The 17,357-nt window shown below is 37.8% G+C and overlaps 2 protein-coding genes across 3 annotated transcripts in view; one reads left to right on the top strand and one right to left on the bottom strand.

The window, feature by feature from the left end:
• The window catches only part of LOC127417130 (tetraspanin-33-like), a 29,470-nt gene extending 28,039 nt beyond the window's left edge, over positions 1–1,431 (top strand). The window contains exon 7 of the mRNA XM_051656833.1: positions 1,381–1,431. Coding sequence (XP_051512793.1) covers positions 1,381–1,431 — 51 coding nt within the window. The remainder of the gene's footprint in view (positions 1–1,380) is intronic.
• Positions 251–17,357, bottom strand: LOC127417073 (tetratricopeptide repeat protein 38). 2 transcript variants are annotated; one of them, XM_051656790.1, is made up of 14 exons: positions 17,207–17,357; positions 16,536–16,613; positions 16,377–16,458; positions 15,634–15,805; positions 13,178–13,351; positions 13,025–13,100; positions 9,890–10,009; positions 9,490–9,549; positions 9,193–9,231; positions 7,652–7,733; positions 7,352–7,517; positions 4,986–5,145; positions 4,813–4,886; positions 251–2,003 (listed from the first exon to the last, which is right to left on the bottom strand). In XM_051656790.1, the coding sequence occupies exons 1-14, from the start codon at positions 17,234–17,236 to the stop codon at positions 1,916–1,918; spliced, it is 1,401 nt and encodes a 466-aa protein (XP_051512750.1). In that variant the 5' UTR covers positions 17,237–17,357; the 3' UTR covers positions 251–1,915. The 2 variants fall into 2 exon arrangements, with proteins under 2 accessions (XP_051512750.1, XP_051512751.1); XM_051656791.1 differs by having other exon boundaries at positions 17,212–17,283.

The raw sequence follows: 17,357 nt of genomic DNA, 5'->3' as shown, positions 1-17,357 counted from the left end.
CGAATTAGAAATATTTTCTGTTATAAGCAAATCAATTAAATAAAAAATAAAAAGTGCCACATAAAGCTTGATTTGTTATAAGAACCCAGAATATGTCTTTAAACTGGCCTGTCTTACGTGGTTTATTAATAAATAAGGTTGACCAAGGTGATAAAAATACAATAAAAATAAGGACAATGTCACATGTAACCTTGCACCTTGAGAGTGAACACACTTAATCATTAACTTCAACAAAGTTTTCAAGCATATATGCCAAGGTAAAAATTTTATTTTTTTATAAATCGAGAACATTTATTAGGATTCTTGTTTCAATAGTTACATCATATGACCAAAACAAAATGTGCTGCTTCACAAAAATGTCAAAATATTGAATATCAGTATGACAAAATAACAATTTTGCTTAAATATGAATCACATTTTGGAAGAAAATTACAAAAAAAAAAAAATACAAAAGATTATTCTGCACTTTTCATGCCAATATTTATTTTTTTCCAAGAATTTCAGCTTCTAATGAGACTTATTTTTTTCTGTCTCCAGATGGTTACACGAAACATCTTTTACTTTACGCCACAGAAAAATATCAAAATTACTTTGAAAGCATGTAAATCAGAGGAATACACAACTTATTTTGTGTGAATTACATTTTTGCATTGACAGATCTATTACATTACTCCAGAATACATGCATTGATCCATATACAAGACTGATGCCAGTCAAATTCATTAGGACATAGTTTATTTGACAAAATCAGCCTGTTTTGTCTTCCTGAAGCAACACATTCAAGCCTTTAGGATCGTGATCCTGTTGTGTGTTGGTATAACTCGGCGCATTTCCATTCATGAATGTTTCAGAGGTGTGGGGCAGATACAGAAATTATGTTCCTTGGGTCTGGGTATCTCAGCGAGTATTGACGATGACTATCACCCCTGGAGTCACGAGTTTGAATCCAGGGTGTGCTGAGTGACTCCAGTCAGGTCTCCTAAGCAACCAAATTGGCCCGGTTGCTAGGGAGGGTAGAGTCACATGGGGTAACCTCCTCGTGGTCATGATTAGTGGTTCTCTCTCTCAATGGGGCGTGTGGTGAGTTGTGTGTGGATCGTGGAGAGTAGCATGAGCCTCCACATGCTGTGAGTCTCCGCGGTGTCATGCACAACGAGTCACGTGATAAGATGCACGGATTGACGGTCTCAGAAGTGGAGGCAACTTGTCCTCCGCCACCCAGATTGAGGTGAGTAACCGCACCACCACGAGGACCTACTAAGTAGTGGGAATTGAGCATTCCAAATTGGGAGAAAAGGGGATTAAAAAAAACAAAACACAATTATGTTCCTCTACATGCACACTGCAATCCTGACACGGTTCTTCTATTTGATCCTCAATATCGCAGGCATCGTGCTGTCTCAGACTCTCATCTCTGAGTTCTGGAAATAGATCCGATCAGTGTTGTAGAGCCGGAAGACTCACCTCAATCATTCCACACACACACACACACCGGAGTGATGCTTTTATGATACATGCTTTATCCTGCTCATACATTGCCAGCACATTCTTTGCCTTGGAGCCCATGTTTATCTTCTATTTCAGTTTACATTTTGTTCTCTGTTATTTAAAAATAAGGTTGTTAGTAAAGCTTGCAGGATTGTTTGTTATTTTTACATTACAAATTCAAAAAGTCTGAATGCATATTTTTAAGCTCATTTTGAATGCACACAGCATTGAATAATCACTGTAATTTATACAATACTAGTTGAACTTTAATAATGTGTAGTGCAAAGTGTCTACATAAGAAGCCATCTCTTGCACACATCCATTTCATTAAGTTTTGTGATGTAGTTGGACGAGATGACAGGAGACATTGTTGGAGGAGTGAACACACTCTTTGTAATTAAACAGCTTAAGTGCATACTGAATAGACTCAAATGTGTAGTGAGTGTGCTCTCTGGATCAGACGGTCTGTAAGTGGGGAGTTCAGCCGCAGTGCGTCTCTCTCTATCAGCATACATCTAGAGACAGAAACAAACACCTGCTCCATTAGTGAGTGTCCAACAAATCACTACAGGGCAAAATCACTGTCTGAATGATGCTACAGAACAATATTCTGACATAAATACAACCTGTTAGTCACAACAACAACAACAACAACACACAAATATTTTGAATTGTCCAACAAAACAAAATGTGTTGACAATCATACTCTATCAGTGCAAACTGCCATAGTCAGAGATTTCTGTCAACACATTTTGTTTGTAGGATCAACTGATATTATTTTCTGTGGTGAAGAACAGCTCGCAAAAGACGCGTTCAACATACAGGTGTTTCACTTCTGACACTTTCATGTCTCATGTTTTCATTTTGTAATATGATGGTCTCGTTAAAGAAATGCAGACATAAACAATATGTGTGTTAACATGATTTTACTGTGATTAAATCACTTACTAACCACATCTGTGGAAAGTTATAGACAATTTTACAACTTTGTTACCATGTAATGATGATGTAAACCCTAAAATGCCTGTAAAAAATTACAATTTAAACATCGTTACAGCACAAATAATACAGCAGTTTTAACAGAAGAATTAATGTAAGTGCTTTCATAAGCGTCACATTTAAACCCTCTAAAAACTGGCTCATTGACTTCCATTGTAAGTGTCTCACCGGAACATCGATTCTTGCTTTTTTTAAAGAAAAGGAGGGATGAGTCGAAATTAATGGTTGGGGTAATCAACATTATGACACAAATGCTGTCCATTGAACTGAACTTGTTTTAAACCTGATATTAATTTAAATCTGAATTGCAAACTTCTCACCAGGATAAAATAATAAATACAAATTACAGCTTGTGTAAAATTATGATCATCTAAACAAGGAGGGAAATAAACAAACCATTTCAATATTCATTGTTTGAATTTAGTTTTTTAAATAATTTCAAAAATTATATACATTTTTCAAAAATTACAACTGTCGCACAGTTGCAGCATCATTTCCATCACACGAAACAATTCTGCTCCAAATTAAAGTTGTCAAAAGTGACAGTGAAGAGCATGCTGGAGATGAAATATGAGACAAAGAGAAAAATCGAGAGAAATATCATTTTAAATTTTTATCAATCAAGCTGTAATTTTGCCATATGAAGTAAAAAGTGTGAAAATTTGATTTGTTTGTATTTCTAATCCATAAAATGTTAGCTCTGAAATTAGCCTCAGCAAGACAAATGAGTCGGTCAGTTTATTTGAAAATCATTAAAAATATCATTTCCATCAGCGTCATTTCCAGCACAGAATTCTATTAAACACAACACAGAAATGAATTTTCATGACTTGAATGATATAAATCTCCTGTGACTCATGAACACACACTGATGGACACTGTACAAATTAAAGAAACTAATGAGAGAGAGAAAAGTGTTTTAATGAGATTTTAAAGGTGCAGTATGTAAGATTCAGAAACACTTGTTATTAGTGACACCTGTGGCCGTTAAGTGAACTGCAGCCTGTTGCTCGTGCTCGCGCACACACTCCATAGGGACACGAGCGAGCATCGACCAAAACAATGACGTAACGTACAAAGAGACTGAACGTGATTCACCGACATCATGCTGACAGATGAGATAGCATAATTAAACTTACACAGTTATGATTGTTTTTCTACAAACTTTGAGACTGTATATTATATTTGACTCTCCAGTGCTGGAACAGGGCTCATATAAAGTGTGGATATAGGTCTGACTATGAGAGACTGTAGTTTGAAGTAATCACTTTTCTTTGCATGATACATTGACTGCATTTATACAATAGCCTATGTCGCCGTTAGCTAGCTAGTCAGCTTTATCAATAGCTGTTAGCTAAATTTGGTGGATGATGACAGTAACTGTTTATAAAACAGACTGTACATTATAAATATGTTGACACAATTCAGTATTGATATGAATCCATCACAACTGTCATTTTGATATATCGATGCGTTATTGTTTTATAATAATAGAATATATATATTTTCTGTATAATCAAGTTACGTTACACTAATGAACGGAGCTTTCTGCATTATCTTGAACATTGTCTAGCATTCATTTCATGTGTTATTGTAGTTTAGCTAAAATGACACAGATCAATCCTTATGGCACTATATTTCACATGCTTTGCAGTTATGGAAGTTTACCTGTCCAATAAGAAGAACGTCAATTCAGGGTCAGTTTTGATCCCCAAAACTGAACGAAGGTCCCTCCAGGAATCAAATGTCCTGCCGATGTTCACTCTAGTTTTCACTCGACCACGATCATGTTCCCGCTTAGCCAGACTGGATTCAGTAGATAAATGTTTTTTTGGTTTACTCTGAGTTTGTGTAGGAGTCGGTGTTGTGCTGGGAGCCGGACGTTTGCTGGATTTCATCTCTAAGATAATGTTACCTAGTGTTGCAGTTTGTTGTCGCTGTTGAATAGTGGAAGAGAAGCACTGAGACTCTCGGGAGCGTGCATAAACGTCACACACTTTGGATTTTCCCGGTAAAAGCGACCCGCTCCCTTCGCATGAAAATCAGTCTACAGGCTTTAATAGGCAACCTAGGAAGTCGGGGAAGAGCTCATTTTTAAGTTGTGTTACAAGCCGTTCACACATTGGCAAAGAAAAGACGAATATTACGTGAAAATTGTTACATATTGCACCTTTAAGTCTACAGTGCTGAAAGAACCTGAAGAAACAGCCATATCTCCAGCTTCAGTTGTATTCTACCCATAGTGTTCTTTTTTAAAGTGCAAGATAAGAGCATAAAACAGGACACTTTGAAGAACAATCTCCACTTAAAGGGCTTTTACAGTACCTGGCAAATCTTTGGTGGTGTTTGTCTCCTGACTTCATGGCAGCGTGAATAAGAAGTTGATTGAAAATATCCCTCTGCAAAAACACATTTAAATATATGAAGAAAAAAAAATTTTAGTGGTAAAAACACATCTCTTTTGGTGATACTGTGGATGAAGTTCAGAAGTGACTGACCTGTGCGTCACTGCCCCCGATCTCTTTAAAACGGTATCTGATGGGTTTCAGCAGCTCCACGGCCTGACTGTAGTTTCCCTGGTCGTACTCCAGCAGTGCCCGACACATGGGCAACCCAACACGCTCGGCTATATGGAGCTGATGATTCTCTGCTGGATCTCTGGAGGAGGAAGACAGAGAATTCTGACTAGTGTTCACCCAAAAATGACAATTATGTCATCATTAACTCATCCTCATGCTGTTCCAAACCTGTTTGACTTTCTTTTAGAGGTCTACACAGGCATTAAACTGAAGCCCATATTGTCAGATTTTAAGCCTGAACCTGATCCAAACCCAAAAACACTTGCTATCTTCATCATTTGTTCTTCAAGCAAGTACATTTGCTGCAATAGGCTGTATTTTATTTACAGAGTTAGTTCACCCAAAAATGAAAATTCTCTCCAAAAAGTACTAAGATATTGATCTTTTTCACAACAAAATCAATCGTATCGCTTTAGCAGACATTAATTTAACCGCTGGAGTCGTATGGATGACGTTTATGCTGACTGTCTGTGATTTTTGGAGCTTCTAAAGTCTGATCACCATCCACTTGCATTTTAAGGACCTTCTGAGCTGGGATATTCTTCTGTTGTTCTTCAAATGTGTTCTGCTGAAGAAAGAAAGTCATACACATCTGAGATATCATGAGGGGGAGTAAATAATGAGAGAATTTTCATTTTTGGGTGAACTGTCCCTTTAAGGATCATAGGCAACATTTGTAACAGTAAACAGTCTCGAAATTCACTTTTGAAGTTCTTTTTTAAAAAGAAAGCAAGGCATTAAAAACAGTGAGACACAACGCAACAGTCAAAGAAAGACTTGTTTGGTTGTGAACAGCCCCTATCTCGTTTGTGAGAAAGAACATGTGCATTTAATAGTACATATTAAATATATGTAGTCTATATTATATACAGTACATACTGTATAAATTTAATACAATTTAGGCTACTTTTTAAAATACGTCATTATTTTTACATTAGCGTAACTTGTTTTGGGAGTACATAATAAATAATTACAAACCTCAAACAGACCTGAAGTTATACTTGAAAATCAAGACTTGAACCGGCCCGAAAACTGTGCCACGTCCAAATATCCATACTTCTCTACTATCTAGTATGCCAATGGAGTAGTGTGTCCGAATCCACAGTATTCATGAAGCAGTAAGCGAGAAATACCCGGATGATTTAATATTTCCGGCGAGATTCTGAAGTGCGGATCAACTGGACACTTAACGGTCCCATAATCCCACGGGAGCTGAGGCGACGTCACGTTCAAAGCGCTGGATTTAAAAGAACGGCGATGAACCGCGAGTCAGACGGCTCTTCTCAACTATAAGTGCGACATATACCAACATAACTGTTCCTTACATTGAGCTGGTTTAACAAAACCAGAGCAGATCGTTTTCACGGTTGTTGTTCTTACGTCATATATGCGGGTCACGGGCCAATGCCCACGTCCCCGGATGACGTCCGAAATCTATTCCCACTACTCGCATGCATCCTTCATCAAATACAGAACATACTGTGACAGTACACGGTTTCAGACACAGCACTGATGATTTGTCGGGTACCATCTGGTTCATCCAGGCACTATCAAGCTCCAAAATGACAAAGAAGTACCTTAAAAGTTGCTCAATATTCCAAAAGTTCTTCTGAAGCCATACGACAGCTTTATATGGGGAATATATGTTAAATTTAAATCATTATTCACTGATAATCTTCCCCTCCACCGAAGCGCTGTGATTCCGCACATTCAAACTTAATGCAACTTTTTTGCTGTAATTGTATGGAAAACAGCAGCGTGAACGTTCTTTAAAACATCTCATTTTGTGTCCCACAGAACAGGCACAATAAATAATGTCTATTCTTTAACAGTGCCGTCTGTTTTTGGTGAATGTGTCACAAAGTGAGTAAATAAGAGTCACTATTATAACACCAGGACTTCATTAAGAAAACACAGTATAGTGTGGGCAATAAACAATGAAGCAAGGGTTTTTTATGTGTGTATTTGAGCCTACAGTAGATAAGATGAGGGGGAAATACAATCGAATGCTCCGTGCTGTTTGAACAGATACAGTGTTGTATTCGTCTCCATCATGCTTTATTTTTGTGCTTGGTTCCACGTATATCCTCTGTACAGCCGTTGCCACACGTGTGTGTTTTGGTGGCTATTGCAGATTGGACTAAATATGCATGCAGCTCAGCGGTCTGGGAGAGTGCTAGTGTTCCTCAAAGCCGGACATTTCTAAGAAATCTAGAGCCTGAAGACGCACTAATTGAATGCACGACTCAGCCTCCACAAACACTTATGTAATGCATGCGGCTCACTTAGTGAGTTCCTGCAGACTCTCCAGCAGACGCTGAGTGGTGGCGGTTTCCTTACTGCCCAGAGAAACCATGAGGAAGTGCAGGTCATTGAAGAGTAACGTGTGGTCCTCTGTATGAGGCTGAGTGACCTGAAGCAACTCCCGGTAGCGCTCCTTCACGCTCACACCTGGCATGCAAAACACACAGGGACACGTTTATACACACAAACACAGTTGTGAATGTGTGACTGGACTCTGCTCAGACGGAGACTGAGAGGTTTATTATTTTCAATCTCTATTTTAAGATTGGATGATGTCTCACCCTCCAGTTCGAGTCTGTAAAGCAGTGAACAAGAGTCCACGGTGTCCAGCATGGCTCCAGACTTCACACACCGACGAGAAACCTGGAGAGAAAATGTCAATCATTTCCCCACTGCAAATTTACACCCACTTTATTATACTGTACAGCAGCTTTCTTTAACAGCACTAAAAAACATCATCACGTTGCATAATGCTCAAGAGATCATTAGTTCATTATTTGAACATAGTTAATAAACGTTATGAAACAGATTCATGTATGTTCATATTATGAATCCCCATGCATTACTGATCTATTAATAACCACGTCATTCTGTGTCAACTTAGAGGTCCACGGCTCAAAATTTTATTTTTAATTTTTGTTTTTACTAGTGAAAAAAATACAAATAAATACATGACAATGAAAGCCAAAATATTGAATGCAAATGGAATAATCTATTATTGAGTGGGGTCAGTATGATGATTTTCAACTATGATTTTGAAGCAAAACTACAGGTAAAAAAATGACCTCAGAAAGGTTGTCAAGCGTCATGATTTTATTGATACACAGAGATCGGTAGATCTATTATTAAGATCAGTTGACTTCAGCACCTCTTGTTTCACTATATGTCAATGGTGTGAGTCCAAAAATTAAAAAAAGCACTTTTTTTGTGTTGTTTTTCAAAGTTGGAGTGCCTATAACTCCAGAAGTGTTAAAGATTTCTTAATATCCTTTTAGATTCAGGTTCAGAACAAACTTTTCTCTTTGCATCTCCATTTTTAAGGGCCTATATGGTTAAGTGCCAGAGATACGGGGCTCTCAATGCGGCTCCGTGCGTAAATTGTTTCATGTTACCCATTTTCAATGGTTGAAAACCAAAAGTGTCTCACATGGTGCAGCTAGATTTTCTTGTCCAAGATTTGAGGTACAAATAATGCTGAAACTAGAAATGCAACTTTATTAATTCGCCTAAAAACAATGTCAAAATATAGATTTTTGAGAGACCAAAAATGCACTATTCAACAGAAAATTTATTCACCAAAAAATTGCACATTTCAGCCGGGAAACTTTCTAAAATTTGGTTGATTTGACATGGAATAGCCCAACTGAGCTATATAAGTTATGTAATGTTTATAGATAAAGTTTAAATGAAAGTTATTCTGAGTGTTACCTACATTTTAAACAACTTTTAGAATATAAAAGTGTTATAGAGCGTATGCAGCTAATGGCACCCGCTGAGATGCATTTAATGTAAAAAGATTCTGTATTTTTCACATGAACCCAACTGTTACAATGTATCACATACAGTATGCTGCTAAAAGATTCAATATTATCAGGCAATTAATTGTAACTTTAGTTTGGCAGCTTTCAATATTTCAATTACCATATTTTTTATAATGTGTTGACAGTATATTTTTGTTATATGTAACACATAATTGTTAACCATGTACCCTACACTTAAACACACTTTTGATAATTCTGTGGTCTGTGTCTACAGTATTGAAAAGCAACAAAAACAAGAACAAACTGATATTGTCTAATGTGCTATCCAATCGTGCACTGACCTGCTCGTCATAAATCTTCAAAGCTGCTTCATACTCTCCCTGTGAAGATCATAAAATAGAAAGATTTACATAAGAATCTATTACTCAGATCTGGACATGTAACTGGCAATGTATGTTTTACCATGCAGAGATGTATGCTGGTAATCACCGAGCTATAATGACACGGTCACATAATGGAAAACAATCAATTCATTCCAGGATTTGCTATAAAGGACCATATGGATAAAAATAGCATGTGCTGGATTTGCAGTTCACTTGGATAAAGACTGTTTATAGGCATGCAACTGGTATTTTTACCTTCTCAATGTGATAGAGAGCCCAGTGCCAGTAATTATGACACGCCAACATGTCACACACCTTTAGGGAAGAAATACAGCACATTGAGACTTCATACGGCCTGATTGTTCTTTACGGAGCACAAAGTGTGCCAACTGTAATATATGCACTCTGAACACATTCATATTTGTGTGCAGTGGGATCCAAAAATAAACAGAAAGTGCATGCTGTCATCAAAGCAAAAGAGAGACGGAACATTTACGAAGACATCCAGAAATGCATGTTAACTTCTTAAACTGTTTTGCTGTAATAAAAAATGCAGTAGGCCTCTTAATCAGAAGGATGCAGAAGAGAATCATTTTCACTAGTGGTCCCAGACTTTTTGGAGCCCGTTGTGTGCTGTATAGAATCTGAGACTGACCCTCCAGTCTCTCTCTGTAGAGGACATGAACTTCAGTCCCTTGTCCACCTCAGCCTTCATCTCATGGACGTGAGCCACTGAGTGCACGCTCCAGCCATCCTCAGGGGTCAGAGACAGACCCTACAGGCAGAGTGCATTACAAGATGTTTTTTTAAATTGAACTGAGAGCATGCAAAAAAAACAAAAACAAACGTGAGCAGATGGAAACATGCCCCGTCAGCACATATCAAGCCAATAATAATCCTTATTCCTCAAACTCCATATATACTATATACAAAACCCTTCATCTGGTGCATATAGACCTATAGGCTATAACAAGATTAATTTGTTTAACCCTTAAATGCATGTTCGTATTCGGGTCTTTAGAGACCTGGCTCTTATAACTATCAAAAATGGAAGTACAAAATGTGTTTTAACAATATTTTCAAGACAATTAGAAAACAATAAAATCAAATATACTGTGATGTTTTATTTTTATAAATTAAAGAGATAATGCAACAAATCAGGACTCATTATTTTCACACTGAAAATGTGTGAGATGCAACTGGCTGTCAATCACATATTGAGCTACACATAACACATAATCTACACACGTGTAATCTATGTGTATTATATGTGTATTTTCACAGACACTTTGAGTCTAAATAGATGCACATTACACCCAAATGACAATACTCAAATCATACTGTTCATGTGTTGCACTTGCTATAGTTTACTTCCATGTTGCTTCTGCGTCCAATAGCAATGTCAAATGTAAATCAAGTCAATCACTGAAACATCAGTATATTATGTATGTGTATATGCATATGAGATTCTGATAATTCATCATTGTTGATAGTTCATTGTTGCACAGATAATCAACGTGATATAGCATTTATCTGTATGAATATAGCACTCATTTCTATTGTAATACACAAAGAAATAGATCTCCTGCTATAGTAAACTTAAATAGATATGAAATAATTATAAAAAATATCATTTATGGAAGTGGAAAAAAAAAATTACACTCTTACCTACTTCTGATTTCTACAGACCCTATACACTTTTGGTATTTAATCCATTATATATATATATGTTTTTTTTTTTTTTTTTTTTTTTGGCAGTTTTGCAAAAAAAAAAAAAAAAGAATTTGTATTTTTTTTTTTTTTTTGTTACACTACAGTATTTATAAGAGATGGATTGAGGAATACTAAATCAAAAAAAATGGATGAGGTACAGGTCCAAACTATGTCTGTCATTTCAAAATAAGAGTCCCTGGTGTATTTCAGGCTTGTTTATAGTTAAAAGTCCCATGCTATGCACCAAATCTTCATTTTCTTGTGATTATTATTAGGAGTTTGGTTAAACAATAAACCTCTGTGTCTGTGACAATTTTTAAAACAATATTCTATAAATCAATTTTAATAACTAAAGGTCAATTAATCAGTTATCACCTTTTCCACCACCTTAGATATAGCTATCGTCAAAATCCACTGTCGGTTGACCTCTAAATAATATATATATATATTTTTTAATTTTTTTTATTTTCAATTTTTCCCCTTTTTCTCCCAATTTCAAATGCCCAATTTGCATGTGGAGGCTTCACACTATTCTCCGCGGCATCCACGCACAACTCACCACACACCCCACCGAGAGCGAGAACCACATTATAGCGACCACGAGGAGGTTACCCCATGTGACTCTACCCTCCCTAGCAACCGGGCCAATTTGGTTGCTTAGGAGACCTGGCTGGAGTCACTCAGCATGCCCTGGATTCGAACTCGTGACTCCAGGTGTGATAGTCAGCGTCAGTACTCGCTGAGATACCCAAGACCCCCATATATATATTTATTAAGAATCGATATGTAAACAACAACTTTGTATCTAACAAAACATTGTTAAATATATACAGTAAAGTAATGATTTAAAAACAGATTAATGTCTAATTATTATCTAAAGGCTCATTTATACTTGCTCGGTGAACAGGCTTCTTTTTGTTCGGCTCAAAACTATGACGAAATGCTCTAATGGTGATATTTCTCTAATTCACACAAATCCCTGAAAGTCTTGAGAACTCGCTAGTCGAAGAGCGTTGATGACTGATTGTAGCTGTGGTTTGGACATGGCATTTATACATTTTCCTCAATTAACTCATTTTAAAAAGACAAGTTGCACATTATAAATGCATGCTTTATTTGCATTGAGTGCTTTAGTTCATTCAGGAGAAAGTTAAAAGAAAAAGCTTGTCTTCTTCCGTTGCATTAAAGGGACAGTTCACTCAAAAATGAAAATTCTCTCATCATTTACTCACCCTCATGCTGTCCCAGATGTGTCTGACTTTCTTTCTTCTGCAGAACACAAATGAAGATTTTTAGAAGAATTTCTCAGTTCTGTAGGTTCTTACAATGCAAGTGAATGGTGGCCAGAAGCTCCAAAAAGCACATAATGTCAGCATAAAAGTAATCCATACGACTCCAGTGGTTTAATCCATGTCTTCTGAAGTGATATGATAGGTATGGGGGAGAAACAGATCAATATTTAAGTCAATTTTTACTAAAAAATTCTCCTCCCTGCTCAGTCAATCTCCACTTTCACTTTCACATTTTTCTTCTTGTGTTTTTGGTGATTCACATTCTTCATGCATACCGCCCCCTACTGGGCAGGGAGAAGAATTTCTATCAAAAACTGACTCAAATAGTGATCGGTTTCTCACCCACACCTATCATATTACTTCTGAATACATGGATTAAACCACTGGAGTTTTATGGATTACTTTTCTGCTGCCTTTATGTGCTTTATAGTTCTGGTCACCATTCATTTGCATTGTATGGACCAACAGAGCTGAGAAATTCTTCTAAAAATCTTAATTTGTGTTCTGCAGAAGAAAGAAAGTCATACACATCTGGGACAGCATGAGGGTGAGTAAATGATGAGAGAATTTTCATTTTTGAGTGAACTGTCCCTTTAATTAGATTTAAGGAGATTGTATACACCTGTTTACTGTGTTGAGTAAGTTACTGGAAAAAGTAATCAATTAATGATTACTTATTACTTCTCTAAAATTGCAATCAAGGCAATGCAATCATTGATTACTTCATCGAAATAGCAATCGCATTACTAATGAATTGTATTTTTGCAGCAAATAACAAATAATACCTCTTTGGCAACTTTTTCGGCTTCGTCGTAGAAATGAGTCTCAAGAAGCCCGAAGGAATACAACCCTTTAAGATAACTGGAAAAAGATGGACGTAATGTGTTACTATCACATGTAGCCATCATTCAGATTGGCGTTAGTGGAGTGTCGGGCACCTGTAGAGTGGCATCTGTGGTTTCCAGTATGGCAGAACTCTGGCCACTGAGTCTCTCATCTGAGTCTGTTCACCCAGGTAGAAGAATCCGTCATGGGCAAACTTCAGAGCCAGCATGTCTGTGGGATGATCCACCAGGATATCCTCCCAAACCTCACAGGCCTTGTGCAGCGCTCTGAAACACAATTGCACTTATTCACAGATGTTAATAAAGTCTCCACTGAGTAACTGTGGTCACTTTATCAGTATTTTAACAGCGTTTATTAATTTTGGTTAATGTTCTCAGTTCTCATAATGTTCTCTAATCTCATTTATTCTCAATATATATACTGCAATTTTAAGTATTTTCACTGAATTACAGTAAAAAGTAATTACAATGATTTATCCATTTGAATCAGCATAAATTAAGGGAAATGAACACTGAGCTAACATACTACTTTTGTTGAAACTAAAACAAAAAATACTATTCATATACAGTGCATCCGGAAAGTATTCACAGCGCTTCACTTTTTCCACATTTTGTTATGTTACAGCCTTATTCCAAAATGGATTAAATTCATTATTTTCCTCAAAATTCTACAAACAATACCCCATAATGACAATGTGAAAGAAGTTTGTTTGAAATCTTTGCAAATTTATTAAAAATAAAAAAACGGAAAAAATAAATAAATAAATAAATAAATAAATTAATTAAAAAAAAATCACATGTACATAAGTATTCACAGCCTTTGCTCCAATTACAGCCTCAAGTCTTTTTGAGTATGATGCTACAAGCTTGGCACACCTATTTTTGGGCAGTTTCTCCCATTCTTCTTTGCAGGACTTCTCAAGCTCCATCAGGTTGGATGGGGACCGTCGGTGGACAGTCATTTTCAGATCTCTCCAGAGATGTTCAATCGGGTTCAAGTCTGGGCTCTGGCTGGGCCACTCAAGGACATTCACAGAGTTGTCCCGGAGCCACTCCTTTGTTATCTTGGCTGTGTGCTTAGGGTCGTTGTCCTGTTGGAAGATGAACCTTCGTCCCAGTCTGAGGTCCAGAGTGCTCTGGAGCAGGTTTTCATCAAGGATGTCTCTGTACATTGCTGCATTCATCTTTCCCTCGATCCTGACTAGTCTCCCAGTTCCTGCCGCTGAAAAACATCCCCACAGCATGATGCTGCCACCACCATGCTTCACTGTAGGGATGGTATTGGCCAGGTGATGAGCGGTGCCTGGTTTCCTCCAGACATGACGCTTGCCATTCAGGCCAAAGAGTTCAATCTTTGTTTCTCATGGTCTGAGAGTCCTTCAGGTGCCTTTTGGCAAACTCCAGGCGGGCTGTCATGTGCCTTTTACTGAGGAGTGGCTTCTGTCTGGCCACTCTACCATACAGGCCTGATTGGTGGAGTGCTGCAGAGATGGTTGTTCTTCTGGAAAGTTCTCCTCTCTCCACAGAGAAACGCTGGAGCTCTGTCAGAGTGACCATCGGGTTCTTGGTCACCTCCCTGACTAAGGCCCTTCTCCCCCGATCGCTCAGTTTGGCCGGGCGGCCAGCTCTAGGAAGAGTCCTGGTGGTTCAAAACTTCTTCCATTTACGGATGATGGAGGCCACTGTGCTCATTGGGACCTTCAATGCTGCAGAAATTTTTCTGTACCCTTCCCCAGATCTGTGCCTCGATACAATCCTGTCTCGGAGGTCTACAGACAATTCCTTGGACTTCATGGCTTGGTTTGTGCTCTGACATGCACTGTTAACTGTGGGACCTTATATAGACAGGTGTGTGCCTTTCCAAATCATGTCCAATCAACTGAATTTACCACAGGTGGACTCCAATCAAGTTGTAGAAACATCTCAAGGATGATCAGTGGAAACAGGATGCACCTGAGCTCAATTTTGAGTGTCATGGCAAAGGCTGTGAATGCTTATGCACATGTGATTTTTTTTGTTTTTTATTTTTAATAAATTTGCAAAGATTTCAAACAAACTTCTTTCACATTGTCATTATGGGGTATTGTTTGTAGAATTTTGAGGAAAATAATGAATATAATCTATTTTGGAATAAGGCTGTAACATAACAAAATGTGGAAAAAGTGAAGCGCTGTGAATACTTTCCAGATGCACTGTATCTCCCAAAGTCCTGAGTGCTGAGATGAGTCTAAAATAACTGAACTAAATGCTTTGTTCAAGAACCCTAAACAAGGCAAAACTTTCATATGACTGTCACGACTCTTTACTGCTCACGGATACAATAATGTGAACATGAATCTGAAAATAACTATTTCTGTGTGTTGGCCACAGGGGAAACTGTGCCATAAATGAGACAATTGTAACTGCTCACTTCTTATTACATTGCCTGCAACATCTCTATATTATTAAAATACAATATGCTGAAATTCATCTGTAAGGGCGTGTGAATAAGACACTTTTGCTGCATTTAATTTTGCCGTCTAATCGTGATCTCAGTTCTGCAAACTGACCCTCTGGAGAAGAGCTCCACGGCTTTGACGTGTCTTCTCTCTCTGGGTGTGAGCTCCTGAACGTCTGCCAGCTCCACCGTCATCCTCACCGCATTGGCCAGTCTCTCATCCCGCAGGACTGAACTTCCTGTGCCCACCAACTCCAGCCCAGTGGAGATCACATGACCCATGACTGCACCACAGTGAGGTGTGAGATTAATGAGGATGCAGAATTGCCAATGAAGCAGCCCAACTTATGCATGCATATTCATCATATAGTACATACGAGCAATGCAATTATTGGGAACTTGCTCTGTGAAATTGCATTAAAGTTTGAAATGTTATGCACTGAATGCATAGGGTAGGTAAGGAATAATGTAGAGTCAGCTGATCATTAGTACAAAATCAGAGGAGACTTGTATCACCCTAAAGGGATTTATTTTGCAATAATGGCCGGCTCACTGTACTTTATCTAATGTTTTACACAACTGCTTACCAAATAAATAAATGCATGTGCATGAAATATTGATTTGAGTTGAAGTTATGTTCTTATGCAAGAACAAAGAGACTGTAAAGACATACAAAGGGTCAAGTATACAGTTTAGCAGTCATTATTCAAACCTATTTGACTGCAGAATGCCGTGATGGACCAATCAGAATCAAGCATTCCAGATATCTGTGAAATATTTTTATAACACCTCCTGGTCCCCTCTTTAACAGTGACCTTTTGACAGACTGTAAAAGTCAGTGTTGTAATCACATACCAAAGTCCGGATCAGCAGCTCTGACAGCTTTAATGCAACCTTCTATTCCTCCGAGAGTCTCATCATTACGCCAGGTCACATACTGATCACAAGGCACAGAAACAATATGGTCATATATATGCACAAAGTGATATATCAGTGTGTGTTATATATCTGTACCTGAGACAGTATAGCATCATATAGTTTGCAGGCCTCATTACTGCTGGTGGACAGTGACAGACCCTCTGATCTCCACGCCTGAGAAAACATGCAGGAAATACTGTATTACACACATACTGTATTACACACATACTGTATTACACACATACTGTATTATACACATACTGTATTCACATACTCTATATGCAGTTGCAACTGAAGTGATTTGAGTGAAGGGCTCCCAACACTAACACAACACAATATAATGAACAATGGAACCGTATAGTATCCAAACAATTGTATCAACTTATATGTGTAATGAGGTCTCTGAAAGAATGTAAATAATGTGAATAAGGAGGAAACTTTGATCAGAAACTGCCTGACCTGTTTTCATGGTCACCAGATAACTGTCACATTGTACTTCCCTACAAAATACTTCCGAAGCGCATGAAATGTTTCCGTTCTATTCACTGTTACAATGTATCGTCGACAGAGAACGCGCTGATTCTAGAACACACGTTTATCTCGACTGAAAACTGCAGATCAAGTGAAAAGTGTTCTACTGTATGGCTGAATATTTGTTTGGAATAAAACTAAACTGAAGTCAGACTTTTGTCCAATACAATTCGCTATTATTATTCTTTTTTTACATCACGACATGCACGTTAAAAGTAACTGTGAATGTAATTTACCTTACAGTCTCTGAATCCAGCGGCGTTCATTCTCGCGGAAAGTGATCTCTCGTGTCGGGTTCATGGAAAATCACGAGTGGATTCTTGTGCAATTCATTTCCCTACTTCCACAGGCCAAGAGATGTCACTACAGCGCCCCTTGTGCAGCTCA

This window comes from Myxocyprinus asiaticus, chromosome 26 (assembly GCF_019703515.2).
Source record: "Myxocyprinus asiaticus isolate MX2 ecotype Aquarium Trade chromosome 26, UBuf_Myxa_2, whole genome shotgun sequence".
Classification (NCBI taxonomy): Eukaryota; Metazoa; Chordata; class Actinopteri; order Cypriniformes; family Catostomidae; genus Myxocyprinus; species Myxocyprinus asiaticus.
This window is presented reverse-complemented; position numbering and strand designations above follow the sequence as displayed.

Bases quoted from the DNA above. Each gene is read 5' to 3' on its own strand.
- LOC127417073 (XM_051656790.1), bottom strand. From the start codon at position 17,236: ATGAACGCCGCTGGATTCAGAGACTGTAAG. The intron at 13,101-13,177 runs GTGCCCGACACT...ATCTTTTTCCAG, and splicing joins CCACAGATGCCACTCTACAG to TTATCTTAAAGGGTTGTATT. The intron at 9,550-9,889 runs GTCAGTCTCAGA...TCTTCCCTAAAG, and splicing joins CTACAGAGAGAGACTGGAGG to GTGTGTGACATGTTGGCGTG.